At 43.4% G+C, this 17,627-nt stretch overlaps 2 protein-coding genes across 9 annotated transcripts in view; both read left to right on the top strand.

Moving 5' to 3' along the window:
• WIPF1 (WAS/WASL interacting protein family member 1) overlaps positions 1-11,628 on the top strand; it is a 55,847-nt gene extending 44,219 nt beyond the window's left edge. For all 6 annotated transcript variants that reach the window (XM_071561670.1, XM_071561666.1, XM_071561669.1 and 3 more), the window contains 4 exons: positions 242-1,003; positions 3,496-3,708; positions 5,368-5,481; positions 6,790-11,628. In XM_071561670.1, the coding sequence (XP_071417771.1) occupies positions 242-1,003; positions 3,496-3,708; positions 5,368-5,481; positions 6,790-6,845 (1,145 nt within the window). In that variant the 3' untranslated portion in view covers positions 6,846-11,628. The remainder of the gene's footprint in view (positions 1-241; positions 1,004-3,495; positions 3,709-5,367; positions 5,482-6,789) is intronic.
• A 2,170-nt stretch (positions 11,629-13,798) lies between these two features.
• GPR155 (G protein-coupled receptor 155) overlaps positions 13,799-17,627 on the top strand; it is a 35,946-nt gene continuing 32,117 nt past the window's right edge. The window contains exon 1 of one of the 3 annotated variants that reach the window (XM_071561889.1): positions 13,799-14,073. The gene's annotated coding sequence lies outside the window, so the exon portion shown is untranslated. Of the gene's footprint in view, positions 14,074-14,989; positions 15,153-15,321; positions 15,420-17,627 lie in introns of those variants that run through there. The other 2 variants (XM_071561887.1, XM_071561886.1) reach the window with 2 other exon arrangements.

The following is a 17,627-nucleotide window of genomic DNA, read 5'->3' as shown; positions in this document are numbered from 1 at the left end:
GATTGTTGCATCCCTTGCGTTACTTTGCAGACACTTAAGCCGTCCCTGCTAAGCAAGGTGGGGATGTCACCCTCTATTTGCAGTGGCTCTCCGATGCTCCCGGAGTTGGTGCTGAGCTGCCGGGCTGGTTGCCCCGTGCCGGGCTGCCCCCCGGCCGCTGCAGTGCCTGGGGACACACACGGCCCGCTCGGCACTGCAGCCCCGCTCCGGCGGTGCTCATGTCCCTGTCCTGTGCCCGCAGAGCCCGGGGGAAGCCGCCCGCCCGTCCTGCCGCCCGGAGGCCGCTCCGCCGCCAAGCCGTTCTCGCCACCGAGCGGCCCTCCGCGCTTCCCGGGGCCGCCGTCGGGGCCCAGGACAGCGGGCCCCGACCCGCAGCGGAGCCGCCTGCCGCCGCCGAGGCCCGATGCCGGCTCCAAGCCCGAGGCGGCGCCGCCGCCGGTGCCCAGCACGCCGCGGCCCATCGCCTCCAGCCTGCACAACCGGGGGTCGCCGCCGGCGCCGGCCGTGAGCCGCCAGCCCAGCCTGGGGCCCTCGCCCCCGCCGTTCCCGGGCAGCCGGGGCGGGGGGTCGGCCGGGCCCCTCCGGCATCCCGGCCCCGGCGCGACGCCCCCGTTCTCGGGCCGGCCGCCGCTGCCGCCCACCCCGGGCCGGCCGGCCGAGGACAAGCCGCCCCCGCCGCCGCCGCCCCCCGCGGGGCATCGCCCGCCCGCGGCCCGGGAGGGGCCGCTGCCGCCGCCGCCACCGCAGAACAGCAAGCCGCCCGTGCCCGCCGTCCCCCGGCCCGCCCTCGGTGCCCCAGCGCCCCCGCCGCCGCCCCCCAGCCGGCCGGGGCCGCCCCCCGTGCCGCCCGCCCCCGCCGGCGGCGACGAGATGCCACGACTGCCGCAGAGGAACATCTCGCTGGGGTCGTGCCCGGCGCCCGGCGGGGGCCGCTCCGGACCGCTGCCCCCGCCGCCCGGCGAGAGGCCGCCCCCGCCCGTCCGAGACCCGCCCGGCCGCGCAGGTAGGACAGGGACAGGGACCGGGGCAGGGACCGGCGCCGCCCCGCGGGAAGACAGCCGGGCGCGGCCGAGGGCGAGGGGTCTGGGGCCGTGCACACTCCAGCTTTACATGAGTGACAAACATCTCGGGATGACAGCGGGGTCAGGCACTAGGGATTCTGCAGCTGGAAGCAAGGGTTTATGGGCATCTCAATGGCTTAAGTCAAGAGTGCATCACCAGCATGCTCACAATTTACTTTTGCAGATCTTGGTAACTTTCGTTATAATTACTGTAATTGAGAAGGGTTGCCAATGGGGTTTCCCCATTAAGTTCTTTGATGCAAAGAAGCTGTTTTACTTGGCTTCTGGTAGGTGACAGCATTTGCCTTCCTGAGTCAACCAGCGTTAGTTAATGGTGGCATTCTCATGAGTGAAGGTTTGTTGAACCTGACCTTCTACGTGTTGGGAGGCACGAACACAGCCAAATACAAATTATGTTAATAAAAGACCCAGCCAACAGTTGTTAAATGTAATAGCAGTTGTTACAGTGTGAATAACTGTTGTTACTTACCATATGTAGATATCAAATTAGACTAAAAGTAGAGTTTGTTCTCTATGACAACTGTTGTTCATAACTTTTAAGACTTGCATCTCATTACTCAGCTAATACCTGATGGTTCTCCCTTTGGAGACAAGAGAATTTAGGCACAGCCAGGCCCTATAACATTGGGAGGAGAAAAGCATTGCATGGAAGATAATGCTGGGGAGCTCTGTAGAGTTGCCTTTCATTTCATCCTTTGAAGTAAAAGTCTGAAATAATCTCAAACCCACCAAGTCCTAGACAACAGAAGTGAATGTCATGGGACATGACACAGGAGATAGACATCTATGTTGCTTTCCATCTTCTTGAACCAGCCTGGATCTCCAGTAGCACAGTACCTGCAGCAGCTGTGAAGCTACAGAAAATACTGGCCCCGAAACCATGTTTTGTGGAACTGGTTGCCAACCCAAAGGATGGCACAATGTTAGTGAAGCCTGCAGTAAAAAATGAGAGAAATCCTGTCACAACTGACCAGGAGGATGGAAAGTTGCACAGAATGTCTGCAATTATTCCATTGCTTCCAAGAGCTTGTTCTGTGATACCTCAGCTTCCACTGGTGCTTTCCTGGTTGACTCTTTTCTGAGGCAAATGGTTTTAGCAAACCTGCCCTACCTTTCTGCTGCTTTAATAAGTAGAAGGAAGTTGTAGCGATAACTTATAAATACAGCTACTCTGCAGTGGTTCAATACAGATGATGGAATTTAGGTTTAGGGAGAGAGCAAGGAAAACTTTCTGAAAGTTGCTAACTGCTTCTCAGTCTCAGCAACCATTTCCTAAAGGAAAACTTGAGTAATTTGTAAAATAAAGGGGGGAAAAAAAATCCATGAAATGCAGCATGTTTATCGAAACATGTTTCAATGCTTGTTGCTGAGGCACAGAATCTGCTGCGCTCTTTCAAAATGTATGTCTGTAGATAGGTTTCATCAGGATAGGAAAGCTTTCCATAAAAAAGAACATAATTGTCAGTTGCCCAACTGTGCTAAACAGAGGTAGCAAGACCTTTGAACATGCATAGCCCTCCACACCCTCTGCTTCACCCCTTGTGTCCTAAGCATGGGTACCTCTCTTCCTGGCAGCAGCAGCTTTCTTGTCTTTATGTATTTTTCTCATAGAAGCACCCTTGCCCTGCCCTCAGGACAGCCCTGGTCCTGTGTTACCTGGGCTGTGCCTTCATATTTGGCCTGTCATATCGCTGTGCCAGTTACTCAGATACACAAACACTGGAAGTTCCAGTCTATGTGTGAGGTCTGTTTCCAGTCTAGAGGGAGATGGATATGCTCCAACTAATAAAAAACCTGTCATGCAGCTCATTTGTTTATAAATGAGTGCACTGATATTATGCAGTTTAATGCTGCCATTCCTGGACTGAAATTCCCTGTGTGCCACCACAGACCTTGGCTGTGACACTCAGAGGGGACCACCCCTATGGACAGAGCCTCCAAAGGTAGCAGATATCTTCTGCTACACCTGCTCTTGCCTTGCAATGGTACACAGAAAGGAAATGGGTTATGGTTTGGACCTCCACAGTACCCTGAATTACAGTCAGAATTTCTGTTTGTTGTGGCCGCCATTAAGTTAGAGTTGTTTAAAAGTAGCTTCAAGGATAAGCACCACTACAGAGGCCTCTGTAGCTGAAGGAGATGGGAATATGGACACTGCGGTGTATTTATGTTTGGATAGACCCTACTTCCCTAAGCTGTACTCTACAAATCAGCACTAACTCCCTAGGGAGCCCTGGAGTAGCAGGGAAGTGGGTGCTGAGGGCCATTATCTCTTGTGACCAAGGGTCCTAAGACAGCCCTCCCTCTCTGTTTTGTTAGCAGGAGGCCTTGGGATGCAGGCAGTGGCTTGCCAGGGGCAGAATAACCCCTGATGCTAACAGCATTTGTGTGCTTGCCTCTTGTCTTGCTCTAGGCCCCCTCCCACCACCTCCTCCCATAAGCAGGAATGGAAGCACTTCAAGGGCTTTGCCTGCTATTCCCCAGCTGCCTTCCCGGGCTGGGCTGGACAGCCAGCGAGGTGGACCACGACCGCCACTTCCGCCAGACCGGCCGGGCTCAGCCGCACCGCCGCCACCACCGCCACCATCATCAGCAGTTAGAAACGGCTTCCAGGATCCGGGTGATGGTGAGATACCCTCCCAGCTGTTTGCCTTTCATAGAGATGGTGTAGTATTTTTGCCTTAATATGTCAGAAGAGGTTTGGGATACAGACTTTGTTTCCAGTGGCAGTCTCTGATTTCTGACCAACAGAAGTATCATTGGGGTCTCAATCAACCCTGCCAAGTAAGAACCGAGTAAAGATGCCATACATAGAGCAGAACTGCAAAATCATCAATACAGTCTCCAAAATAAACCTTTGAAAAATACCCTGAAAAAAAGAAGGGGATTTTTTCAACTCTAGTATGAATTCAAAACGTAGCTACACTGAGACTTTGGAAGTCAGAATAAGTTAGATGACTCAAAGCTGAAAGCTGAAAAGCAGATGAGGGAAGAGATTGTCAAAATGTTGCTGAAAATGTCAAGTATCTATTTCTGCTAGTGCTTATTGAAAATATGATGTCCAAGACTGCTGTGTTTTCAAGATTCATCCTGCTTTTCTATTTGATTGTTTTCTATTTGCATAGAACAGATAAATCCTTCAGCTAATTACAGGATGCCAAAATTGGTATTTGACATTTATAAGGTTAGAAAAATCGAATAGAAAATAAAACTGTAACTCACACTTTTGAAACATCTTCCCACATCAGATAAGGCAGGTGGGTCACAGACATTTTTTCCTACACAAGTCATTTGCAGGGTTCAGAAACTGCAGCTCCTTTACACACTGGTTTATGACTGCAACCATTGGGAGTAGACATAGAAAAACTGGATCCCAGCAAATAATCACATGTACAAATGCCAGGTGAGACTTACTCAGCTGTTCATTACATTATGCAATAAAATATAACAATATTGCAAGAAAGTTATGGTTGCAAAGTCCTGAAGCAAGCAAGTGAAGAAATTTTGAAGTGTAAGATAGCCTACATTTTCTTCCTTAGATCTTCAAATTCAGATGCAGAACAGAGCTCTGTGAACATTTCCTATTATATCAATGAAAAAACTGGTCAGGTTGCTTTACTCTTTAGAGTCCTATAGACTCAGTAAGTACAGCAGCAGGGCCTCAGTAGTCTAAAGAGATATAGTTTCAGCTGATGTGTTTTTCCGGTTTTGACACTAGTTGCATACAGGATCTGTGTCATAAATTTTATCAAAATGGCCCCAGATTTTCTTTTTCCAGTATAAATATTAAGAAAGAAAAACCACTGCTTATAGGAATGTTTTTAGTGATGCTTTTGAGCTCTGTATATCAATGACATATGAATATCAGAAAATTCTATACCAGGAACAATGTACTGTTCTGAAGTAGAAGACTCTATGCAGTTCTGGTAGCGTGTGCGTGCATGCATGTGTGTGTGTGTGTGTGTGTGTGTTAAAAAAGCAGATCTATTACATATGGAAGGGAACATAGGACTTATTTCATTATAAGCAGAACCATGGCAATTTTTCTGATCTGTGATTTTGCGTTACACTGGCTACATGATCAGTTGCAGTTGATACAAATTTTCACTCTCAAACTAACCAAAAGCACCTTTTTCCGTGACTTTCTAACAAAATGTTGGTTTGATACTCAGTTGTGTAAGCATTTTGCAATATAAAACATGCATTAAACATGATATTAATGTCAATTTACTTTTCTAAGCTGTGTCAGAAAACTAATGAGTAAATTCCATGGGATTTTTTGCAGATGAATGGGAAAGCAGATTTTCTTTTCATCCTCTATCTGATTTGCCACCTCCAGAGCCATATGTACCCATGAACAGAAGTTACCCCAGTAAACTAGCAAGAAATGAAAGTAGAGGTAAGTGTATTTCATCTCTGCAATTGGAATTTCAGTGTATTGTCCTAAAAACAGTGTGGATGGAGAAGAGACTGAATGCTGAGGTTTCGGAACTTCTCAGACCAACAACCTTGTCCCCCTTCCTCATCATACAAGAAAAGCTAAATGCAGGTTCGCAGGCAAAAGCCCTCTTAAACTTGTATTTGAGTAGGGAATTGTCTTTTAAGTTGGAACATGTACTGTAAGCAACCAGCCTTGCCATTATTGTCAGCCCTTTTGCTAGAGGCAGCCAGAACCACAAAACTCCCTAAGACTTCCTTCTCATTTCCCATCTAAATTTATGCACATTCATTTATTCTTGTGCCAGCATCATCCCTGAGTTTAGTTTTTCTCCCTTCTTGTGTGTTAAACCCCTAGTATTTTTCAAGACAGAAGTCATATTCTCCTCTCAATTTTTGTTTTGCTGGTCTGATTAAATCTGGATGTACTACACGCTGCTTCCAAGTTCTCTGATCATCAGGGCTGCTTATGTATACATTTCAGTTTCATTTTTCTTTTCCAATCAGTATTACATGCTGTTCCAGTTCAGGCATCAAACATGTCCTCTACGGCAGCATGACTGTTTCCTGCCTTAATTAGTGGTATTTTGCCTGATACACCCAAGGATCAATTTACTTCTTTCACAACCAGTGACATTGGTGGCTCATAGTTATCCTGTAATCATCTGCACACTCAGATGTTTCTCTCCTGTTTCCAAATGATGAGGCTGTGGTTTGAAGCAGAAATTCCTCTTAGTCTCTGACCCTTCACAATGCCCTGTTAGCTTTCATCCTGTTTGTATTAGTCAACGAAGAAAGGCAGGGTAACATATGCATTTTTTTGTGATTCCTTTCATGAGTTTGCTATGAAAATCTTCATATAGGGAAAAACATTCAAAGCTTTGAAATGTTATGTGTTTAGAGCTTGCCACTTTTTGTTGAAATTTGCATGTGTTGCAAGTAGCACTGAGAAAGAATGTGCTTGCATAAATTAGTAAGGCTAACAAGAGTTATCTGGCTAAGGAAGGAGAAAAAGGACTGAAATACATGTGCTTTCCAGGAATTTGGGCTTAGCATTAGTTAAAAACTTCATTCTGGTTAAAAACTTCAAGTGTTGTTTAATAAACTAACCAGAAACTCTACAAAGAGTTGTTTGGGTTTTTTTAATGGCTAGGCAACTAAACTAGTAGATCATCACCAGTTACTGAATTAATTGCTTGGATGTAAACTCCCACTTCAAAAGGAGTATTCTAGGAGGAGTAACACAAAAAAACCCTTCTTTCTCTTGTAGGTGGCTCTGTCCGAAAAGAAAGAGGTGCCCCCCCACTCCCGCCTATACCAAGGTGAAATGGGTTCTGGCCCATCTTTGGGCAACATCTGTTCTCAAGTTTCCTTCAAGTCAGCTCTCCTGTCCACATCATTGGAAAGTTGTCTGTCTTGATTATTTCCACTTTTGGCTTGTCAGCTGGAACAGACTTCAGTCTCTATTACAGAAGTAATAGATGCAGCTTATGAACTATAGTTGCTCAAAGCTATGAATTTTATTTGCTTATACTGCAGGCATTTTGTGGACCATACACAACATATGTGCATCATGCTCACTGTGTCCAACCCAGTCCCCCTGAGAGCTCCACGGGAGGTCTGACTTTGAATTTCATAGAGCTTGAACAAAGCTGTTGCATTCCCTTTGGGTGCAGTGGCTGTATTATTTGAATCATAAAGTATTTTATGTTTAAAGAAACAGTTGCTGGGGAAAAATGTGTAGCCAACAGTCTCTTGGATCCTTCTTTGCATGCCTAACCTGGCCCATCTGCTTCTGCAAGCCATAGACCTATTGCAAGGTGACCCAGAGTTCATCCTTAACTTTTTCACTTCAGCTTAGCTGAGGAAGTCTTAAACAATGCTTAAACAACGAGGAGCACATGCTCCTCAAATGTGGAGTGTGTCTGGCCTTGTTTTTATCTGCAGAGACTCTTCCAAAGAAAAGCACAAGTGAAGCATTCATCAGCATAAAAATATATATTTTTTTATCCCTCTTTCCTAGTTTTTTAATAGTGTTATGCTTCCAGTGACTGAATTCTTTCCTACTCTGATGTGGACCAACCCAGAGTCATCCATGCCCTGGATTGCTGTAATGCCCTCTGCCTGATACTGCATGTGGAGAGTCCTCAGAAAGTAGTCTTGCTGCAAATGCAGCAATTATTGTCCTTGCAGGCTCCTCCTGTGAAGTATCATTAATGCCAGTGCTCCACAGACTGCTTTCCAGTTGTTTCTTTGGTACAATTAAATGATGGGGTTTGACTTAAAAAGCATCCTGGGACTTGGGTCACAAGTCTCAGAGAGATTGTATTTGACTTGCATTACGGCAGAGCAGCTGAGGTCAAAAAGGTGCCCTTTGATGTAGTGAGGGGGTTCTGAGATTTGTGCGTTCATGTGGGAGCATCCAAAATTTGCTGTCTGCACTGGTTCAACAGAAATGGGAAGATTTGGTCTTCTGAATTTGCCATGAAGCCTGTCCTTTCAACCTATGCTGAGAGGATTCTTCACAGAGAGCTGCAAGGCTTATATTATCAGCAAGAGAGAGTGAAGTATTCAAACATTGTGACAAGTGGTTAATGTGTTTAATGGCTTTTGAATTTTGTATATAAGAGAAGAGTTCATCGTATGAGTGAATTTTACAAGTGGATCTAAATGCATATAAAATGCCTTTGGAAATTAGAGGAAGATTATAATTCTGAATTTGATATATTGCTGAATGAAATATTGCTCTTTGTTAATTGGACCTCTGAAGGTTAGCTGTGAAAAAATTCTCCTCAGTCTCATCAACAGTATGTTTCTTTGAAGTGCTCCTCAGGATCCCTACCAAGCCTGTGTCAGCAGCCATGCTTCACAGGGTGTTGCTCCAAAAAAATCCCCAAACCATAAAACTACTCATGTAGGTTAAGAAAATGTTTCTCTAGAATAGGAGACACGATCCTTATTATGCTCTGGGGCTAGAATGAGGTCAGTCCTTGAAAACCTAAGAATTTAGCCAAAGAGAGTCTGGATCCCACTGAATTGTCAGTGCATAGGGCTTTTTGCTCTTTCTGTGATTGTGGAGGGGCAGATCCCCTTCTGCCTGACAGCCTGGACAGACACATTGAAGGGAATGAGACCAAGCTGCATTACACCAGATCAAAGTTAATTTGGTCTTTTCAGTGTTTACAAAATCTTGTTAGCTGTGATAGCGTTTGTACCTGTTTTTTACATTTTTATATCTGATGACCTATTTTAAGTTACTGTTTATGGTCTTGAACCAGCAATTAACTGCGCAGGCGCAGGGATGTGTCCACATCTAATTGCAGGATCGTGGCTGTAGGAGTTTCTTAAACAGGTACTAGTGGGACCTCCATGTGACAGGTGCACCTTGGGATCAAACCTAGCGCAATATTGAATTTGTATATGTATTTTATGGATGTCACTTAAACAAAGTGCCTGTCTCTTTGGGATACTATTATGTGAATAGAAGTCCAAATAAGATTTTTAGGATAATAACTTAAAGGATAAATTATTGTAGTCATGTTTTTAAACTGAAGCACTTAAAACTTTTTAAGGAACAACATTTTGAATTTAAGAATACAATATTTTCAGTGCCTTGACCTGCCAAATCTTTATTAATATCCAAATAGCTATGCAGCCAAAATAACCCCTCAACCCTCCAGAAACTATACCTTCTTTGTAAGTTACCTGCTTCCAACATGATTGTTTTACTTTGATAAGTAAATGAAAATGCTGCCCATTGTTCTGCCAGCTCTCTCTGTAATTCAAAATATATTATATTTGATCTTTTCAGAAAGGTTTTCTGACCAGAATTATGGATCACTACCAAACGCTTGGAAAACCAGCTTCAGTTTCACTTTAAAATGTGCTGTGTAAAAGGCCCTCAGTTAACAAGCAAGAAACCTGAGCTGCCTAGGTTTTAGCAATTCTTTTTACTCTAGAAACCTCTTCAGACTGAATGTTTGGCATACATGTAAAATAGCTTAACACTGCAGAAAGATACATTTTTGTTCACCTAACAACAACTTTTCCACTTATATCTTTTGCTATAAATGTCCCTAGTTATATTCCAGAACAATGCAGCATTTTATTATTCAATATATTGCTTCATATATCAGTAGCTATTTACAATATGATCAGTATTAAAGTATTTATTTCACTATGAAGTGTTAAAAAAGAATAATACAAAACAGATTGAATCAATGGTGCCTTATGACTTTTTTAGTTGACATTTCTGGTCTCACTAGAAAAATTAATAGATGTTGCTCTTCCTTCCAAGTCCTAACATGAATAGTGCCGACAGTAGTGTTACACAGTGTTTGAGCCAAGCACTGATATTGTTATGTGCCCAATGTGCTCACTTCAGGTGGAGCTCAGTGTGTGGAGAGACCACTGGATCGGTGTGTAGGTGAGGTGTGGGCACTGGTAAGCTTCACAATCACTTGTTGGTATTGCTCTGAAAACCTGACTCTTTCCCAAAACCAGCGTCTGAGGCTGCAGTCCACACAGCCCAACTGACTTCAGTGTGGTTGCATAGGTTATTACAGGACTAAATTTGATTCACTGCTTGCATATAAGATTTCCTGGATTTGTTTCAATGGCATTGCATTATAAACCTTCACATATCAAACTTACATTATCACGAAGGCTCACACTGTGTTACAATGGCCACAGATGTTCATTTTTGTTTAATTCAACTCAGTAAATAAAATAACTTTTGTACCATGTAAAAATAATTTCCCCTCTGTATTTTTGGAAGAAAAGCACATTATGTTTGTTACGACTTTCTGCACCAGCCACTGGAAGAAGAGGTCTCACACTGATTAATGTTCGGAGTTGGTAAAGAAAACTTATCTTGTGATTCAGGAAGCATGTATTTCTGTAGATGAAATAAATAAGGTTGAGAAGTTCTTGTTTAAAAGCCAGCATTTCCCAACACAAAAGAATCATAAAAATTACTTTTTTTTCCTGCAAGATGGAACTGTTAAAGAAGTTCCTTAAATTGTCATTTAAAAAAATGGACAGTAGTTTCTCCTAGCAGCAACAACTGTTTATATGACTCTTGTAGAAGTAGGTCTGCCTTGGATCACAGGATGAAGGAACTAAACTGTTTTACATATATTGTAACACAACAATTTTCTGTGCAGAAGTATGGAGATAGAAGGGGTACTTTTTGCCTTGGAAGCCAACAATGGAGCTGAATGATCAAACTGAGATTATTTTAAGCAGAATGTCAAACTTTGAGAAACCTAGAGAGAGCCCCTCAGCCACAGGGCACTTGAAAAGAGAAGATTGCTCAAAGAAACAAAAAACAATTGGCTGAATGTTGCTATCAATACTAGAGGGAAAATTACAATATAAAATGTGCATGTGTGTAGCACCATATCACCATAGTGTGAACATCCTTGTCTACCAGTCAGGTGCAAAAAACTCGTTATGGCGGTACGTTGAGTGTCTATAACATATATTGTATGATCTTTAGTCTTTCAAACAGTATTCACCAGAAAATAATGAGAATTTCTCACCTAAGATATCCAGGAGTACATTAAGTTAAGTTTATGGAGTGGTTATTCACATACATTGAGAGAAAATGGAAATCTCGTAGCCTGTAAGATGGATGTGTCTGGACCATTCGGTTAAAATGTAAACCTGGATCACTGGCAAAAAGAGGAATGTTGGAGTAACTCAGCCAGAAGCAGGGCACGTGTATGTGGGCTCAGTGAGTGAGTATGCAGCAGGTAGGTACGCAGACTAAAAGCAAAAAAGGGAAACCGCAAGTCTTAAAAAAGGGAGTAACCCTTCAGAGTATGCTGCTGTTTTGAAATACAGTTTGTCTGTGATAATGTTCCTTAGTGTAAACTAATGCATGCAGAGGAAAACATCTAAATTTGGACTTCCAATTCCACACAAGAGAAACATAAAACCTTGGCTGAGCAGAAAGTAACATGTTTTTATCAGATGCTTAAAGTTTGAGCTTTTTATAAATATTAATCTAGTTCGGTGAATTTTTTTGCTTAACATTTATTTTGTAAGTGATTTTCTTCTCCCAATTTTTCTGTTCTATACCAAATAAATTTTACTTTTATTTTAATTGGTGGTGCAGACTGTTACATTGAGAATGACCACAGTTGCTTCTTTGACAAAAGCACACATTGGCTTTAGCAGTGAGCCTGGCAGGAGCTGGGGTGAGCTGTTCTCCCCTCCTGCCTGCCATTGCACAGCAATAATGCTCAGAGGACTTTGGTCCTGCATACAGTGAAGCTTAGACAACTGCAGATAAGGAGAAATAATGAGTTTACTTTAGGATAAAGAGTGATTGAAAATCAGGGGTCAGTTATGCTGTACTGGTAGGTGGCTCTTGGGTGAGCTGTGGGCATTGGCTCTTGGCCAGGCAAGCCAGACACTTGCTGTGGGGAGATGACATGGAAAATCACTCTCGTTAGGCACAGATTTTTGTTTGTCGTGTCTCCACTCACTAGGCAGAAAGCTGCCAGAGAATGTCAAACAAATGGAACTGTCTCTTTAACTTTGGAGACCTGTACTTGATCGTGGGTGTTAACATTTTCATATAATTTGGACCATGTTCACCAGAGAAAGACCCTTTGATATAAAAGTCCAAAGGAGGCTCAAATTTAGTCTGCACTTCCAGCTTCTCCTTGGAAATGAGAAACATCATTTAAAATCCTGAGCTAAAAAGCTCTGTGCTGTAATGCATCTATCTTGCAAAGACTTAAGCATTAGATTTACTCTTACAGAGGTGGTGGATCCCTTGACATCTCTGGGTACTGCTTGTTGATACTTTCATTTTACAGACTGATTGGGACAGAGACAACTCATGTAGCCTAGAAGCCCAGCGGTCCCAGTGCCTGGGCTGTATAAACAGAGAAACTGTGATGGAGGGCAGAGGGTGGAAACTGGTGAGCTGTAAAGGAGCTGGCTCAGCAGGCTGAGACCTTTGTTTTCAGATCTCAGTGGCAGTAGCCTTGAACGAGAACATGGAGGTATGAACCTAATGAACAGTTCGTAGGACTGTCTATCTCATGTTTTACCAAAGGAAACATGATTCTTTCTTGTTTTCAAGAAATGAAATTATGTGCTTGACTTCAGGAAGAGGGAACTGAACTAAGCATGCTGTGACCTTGTCGTAACCACAATATAGTCCTTCCTCCATGTAACTCAAAAAACGCTGTTGATTTAAAAGAAACCCAGAGACTACACTGTAAAAGATTTGTTTCTGCTCCCTGCAGTTGCAGGAAGATTCATGTGTTGCGCACAGCACACATAGAAATATGCAACTTCTTTGATCATGGTTCAACAATTTCCAATGACTTTCCTGCCTTCTATGCACAGACTGTGCCCTTCTGCCCTCTCACCCAGTCTGACTCCATTTTTTTTAGGTTATTATTTAGGTTAACTAATGAAGCACATCAAGAGCTGCATCAGCAATTAGGCTCTTAACCTATCTGAAAATGTCAACAGCAGTCCAGGTACAGAAGCAATCCTGAAGAAAGGATGACTAACACAAAAATATTTGATTAAACACAGAGAATAAATTGTGTGGCTGCTGCTAACGCTAACTTGTGTCCAACATCTATCTGTCTCCTGAACAATAGCATCAGATAATCTCTTCTTTAATCCTAAAACACATTTATGACTTAAGATATATGACTTCTGCAAAAGCTACATTCAAAATATAAAATAAAAATCTATCATTAATGCAGTCTATATGATATTGCCAAGGTTTCTACTCCACTGCAATGGGGCTTTTCTCATTCCCATATTTTTCCTTCTGTTTTTACCACTCTTTTTTTCCCCTGCAAATAAATAAGTTATTTCTTCAAGAGTGCTGGGATTTAGCCTCCATAAACACCTTTCCCATTTTTACTCTCTTGGGGTTTTTTTGGTGTAGTTTTTTGGTTTGGTTGGTTGGTTGATTGTTGTGGTTTTTTTTTTTGTTTTGTTTTGGGTTTGTGGGGTTTTTTTTGTTATTGTTTTTTTTCCAGAATACAGGAGAAATCTCTGCCTAAGCACCTCTACCTTAAAGGTAGGCAGAAAGACTGAGGACAGAGAGGCTGTTGGCTGCTGTCCATCCTTTTTCTCTCCACAACAGGAACAAGTGATCTTTCCCTTCTTTATCACTGTCCAACTCCGTTTCCAAAGGGGACCACTTTGGCTACCTTTTGCATTTACCTGTGTGCAGAAATTGTTTGTCTCCAAACTTGTGTGCACACGGTGTGCAATAAGGCATGTAACCAGTTCCCTTCTGAAAATGTTTCTGTGTTCCCGTAAAGATGGGTGTTTAAGCTGTGCATGTTGGGTGTTACCCAACGTGAAGGAAGCATTCGTGTATAAAGGGCTGTGAAAATGAGTCATTCCTGTCCTTCTCCATTCCAGCAGAAATTTTAGTAAATTCAGGGTTCCTGGTAAGCCCTCGTGTGTCCTGTGGAGCAGCAGAGCCCCTGATGTGTTTCTGAAGGCTGAGCACTCTGAAAGCAAAACTCAGCTGAATGGTCAGCGCACCTGAGGAAAAAGGAAGGTAAAGGCTGTGAGTGAAAGTTCCACCTTAAACCCCAGGCTCTGTCGTATGTGTGTTGATACTGGAACTAGTGTACCTTGTAAATGTTTTCCCCCTTCCTACTTAAAACAGAAACTTTCACTTCTGCTATTTAACAAGGAGATTGGATTACTTATGAAATCTGGGAGCCTTTGTTTAAAAACATAATGATATCTGTTTCTTTCCTCTAAATGTATAGTTTCATCTCCTGAACTGTGCCTGCAGGACTGCTGCTGTGTCTTCATCCAGCTGTCGCACAACTGTGGGGCTGGTGTGGTCACTCCAGATTATCCCTGATTTGAAAGTAAACATCCTGCAGCATGCTTTAAGAGAATTACCACGTTCCTTCTTGTGCCAGAACCTTCATTCCTTCTCATACATAAGGCCACTTGGGAGCAAGGGGAGTAATTGAAATATATGTTTTAGCTGCAAACATGTGTAAGTGAAACCCTAGTACAAGCATGCATCAGAAAATGAGAAGCGTTGGCTGTTTGTGTTTGTTTGTAACCAAGGAGGAGGGAATCTGCATCCACAGCCTGGGAATTCTCTTTGGGCGGCAGGTGCTCATTCCCAAACGGTCTGTGCTGCTGCAGGTGCGGCGCGGAGGTGAGCCCCGGGCGTGGCCGCTCAGCCCCTGCTGCCCTGCCCGGCTGCTCCCTCCTGGGGGTACCCTCTCGGATGCTCCCTCCCCGGCGGGACCCTCCCAGCTGCTCCCTCCTGGGGGGCCCCTCCCGCATGGTCCCTCCCTGATGATCCCTCCCAGCTGGTCCCTCCCAGCTGCTCCCTGCGGCGCCCCCCAAGCCGTGTGCGGCTCCGGCCGCCAGGTGGCGCCCCGGCCGCGCTGCCACCCCCGCGCGGTCCCGCCGGGAGGGTCCCTGGGGACGGCGATTCCGTCGGGAATGTTCACCGCCGTTCCACAGCTCAGCAGCTCTGCCACTCGTGCTTAGCTACGCACAGCGGAGCAGCCTGGCCCAGTGGCACGTGTCCCTGCCCATGGCAGGGGCCTTGGAACAGATGGTGTTTAAGAAGCCTTCCAACCCAAAGCGTTCTGTGACCCCGAGGTAAGGCAACGCACAATGCGGCGTTTTAGGAACACTACACGCTGTTGCACTGCTGGCACAGTGGCGATTTCTCTCCAGATGCATCCGGCCCGACTCTCTGTGCAGTTACGCAGCTCTTAAGCAAGTCATACTCTAGTATTGGCATAAAAATGATGCAACAGGAAAGCACACCTGACTCTACGTTCAGTTCAGCTGAAACTGCGCGCTATTAGACCTCAACAAATAAAGTCTTTATCTAATTAAGTTTAACTGCAGTTGGAGAAGAAGGTAAGAATTAAAACAAAATACCTTTTTTTGTCTGAAAATGCCAAGATGAAGTAATGGCTGTAAGAAAGCTACTCTGACAATACTGCAGTCTTAAAAGCAGTACATATTCAAATATTTAACAGAAATTTCTTTGTATTGTGAGGGAAAGAAATAGAAAACAGTCTGAAGACACATAGGAGTTAAAATATTGGCCACGAATTTAAATGAAATGGTAAATTGCTGAGCACAATGAGGAAAGGGTACAGTAGCTTTCTGCATAAGAATTCAGGAAGAAAGGAGTTGGTTAACACAGTAGTGGGAAGGCTTGAGTCCTACAGCAGTGGTGAAATGACTGAGAAACAAATAAACAAAAAACTCTTGGATGTCTACCACAGGAGACAATACACTGCAATCAATATGTTTGTTGGATAACATTTTAACTAATTATGTGTAAGTTATAAATTGTGTCTTGAAAATGGTGGGATATGGTGTGATCACAAATGAAAACTTAGTAAGTGGAGAAAGTTTATGGAGATTTGGGTCATATCCTGAGAATATTTCTAAAGTTTTTGATTTTTGATACCAAAATTGGGTTCGTGGTTTGTTTGTTTGTTTGGTGGGGCAAGGGGGGTAGGATTCTTTGATGGGGTTTCTTTACTAATCAGTTGCTTGCTGAATAACCTTCTGCAGCTGTTGCACATCAGAAGCAGCTTATTTAAGCACTGCAGCTTGCTTTATCTTGGTTTTCCTGAGCAAAGCAGCATCTGCTAACTTGTGTATAACACTGATAGCTCTTCTAGGTCTGTTGTTTTTCGGAGGGTGGGGTGTGTGTGTGTGTGTATTTTGTTTTGTTGTTGTTATTGTTGCTTTGTTTGGGGGTTTGGTGGGATTCTTCTGAGGAATTAAACAAAATTTGACGAGTCTTAGTGACTGAGCACTAAGAGTGCTGAGAACATTTAAGTAATGAGCTGCCTATGTCAAAATGAATGAATAGGGGGTTTTAGGTCAAGCAAGTGCAGTAACTCTTATGCCCTGTTCTTAATAAATTCACCACATACTGGTAGCCATGTCAGTATGTGAAAATGCAAAAAAAACCCAAAACCATTTCAAGTGTCTACATTCAGTAGTTACAGCTCTAACCATAATATGAGACAAACAGACAAGACTTATAGTGATTTTCCAGATAAAGCAATGGTAGCTAAGCTAAAATACTGATTTTTTTATGCGACTTTTGCATACTTTTTTCCCCCCAGTCAGACTGGTTAACTACATAACTTATTTTTGAGTACTTGCATTTGACTTCAGCAGACTACCTTCTTGCTGAGCCAAGTAACAGCCTCGCACCAGTTATGGAATTTGTACATTTAGGAGATCTCTTCAACATCACTTTGTCTACCTTGAAAGCAATTTCAGAAAAATCTTCTGGTATTGAAATCACGTGAGGTTATTCTGAAATTTACTGATTTCAGTGGAATCTAATTTGAACTTCTTTCTTTACTTTTTGCTTTAGAGAGGTGAATTTCACCATGCCTATGGTTACTGTGCTTTATTACTAGAGCAATCTATTTCAACAGACCTGAATGTACATAATTATTGCTGAAGTCTGACTTTCTGTGAGCTGATTGCACCAGCTTCATGTATTTTCTTTTGGCAAATACAGTATTTTGAAGACTGTAATTGCACCTACAACTCTGTGACATACCAGTAATATGCCCTCATCTCAGCAACAAAACAAAGTGGAAGTGAGTACAGTAAACGTGGTTTCAAAACCAGCCTGAACGTACACATTGTATTACAAAAGATACTATATGGAAAAATACCAATTAAGTTCTTGCAACCAGCGTAGATAATGAGGCATACTACTGCGAAATTGTAGATAAGTAGATATATAGCTTTCCTGAGAAGGAAAAATGTTTTGCAAAAGTGTTCCAAGGTAACTGAGGTGAATGTAAACATCCAGTGCATCCCCCATAATTTCTGTGTTAATAAGCTTTGAGCTTATGGGTAACAGTATCTGGCTTGGCATATTCCTGGTCTCTGTATTAGATTGCTCTCAGGTGTTGAATATTTTTATGGTGTTTAAGCCTCAAAAGTTTGGGAAATTCTTTCATGGGACAAGTGCTTTGCATTTCACAAAATCCTCCAGAGACAAAATCCAAGGGCCTATTTCCTGTTTACAGGTTAATTTTCCTCAGGTTTCCCTTGTTGTTTAACTGCCTCACCAAACAT

This window comes from Pithys albifrons, chromosome 8 (genome assembly GCF_047495875.1).
Source record: "Pithys albifrons albifrons isolate INPA30051 chromosome 8, PitAlb_v1, whole genome shotgun sequence".
Lineage (NCBI taxonomy): Eukaryota > Metazoa > Chordata > Aves > Passeriformes > Thamnophilidae > Pithys > Pithys albifrons.
Note: the sequence above shows the minus strand (reverse complement) of the source record. Positions and strands in the feature narration are given on the sequence as shown.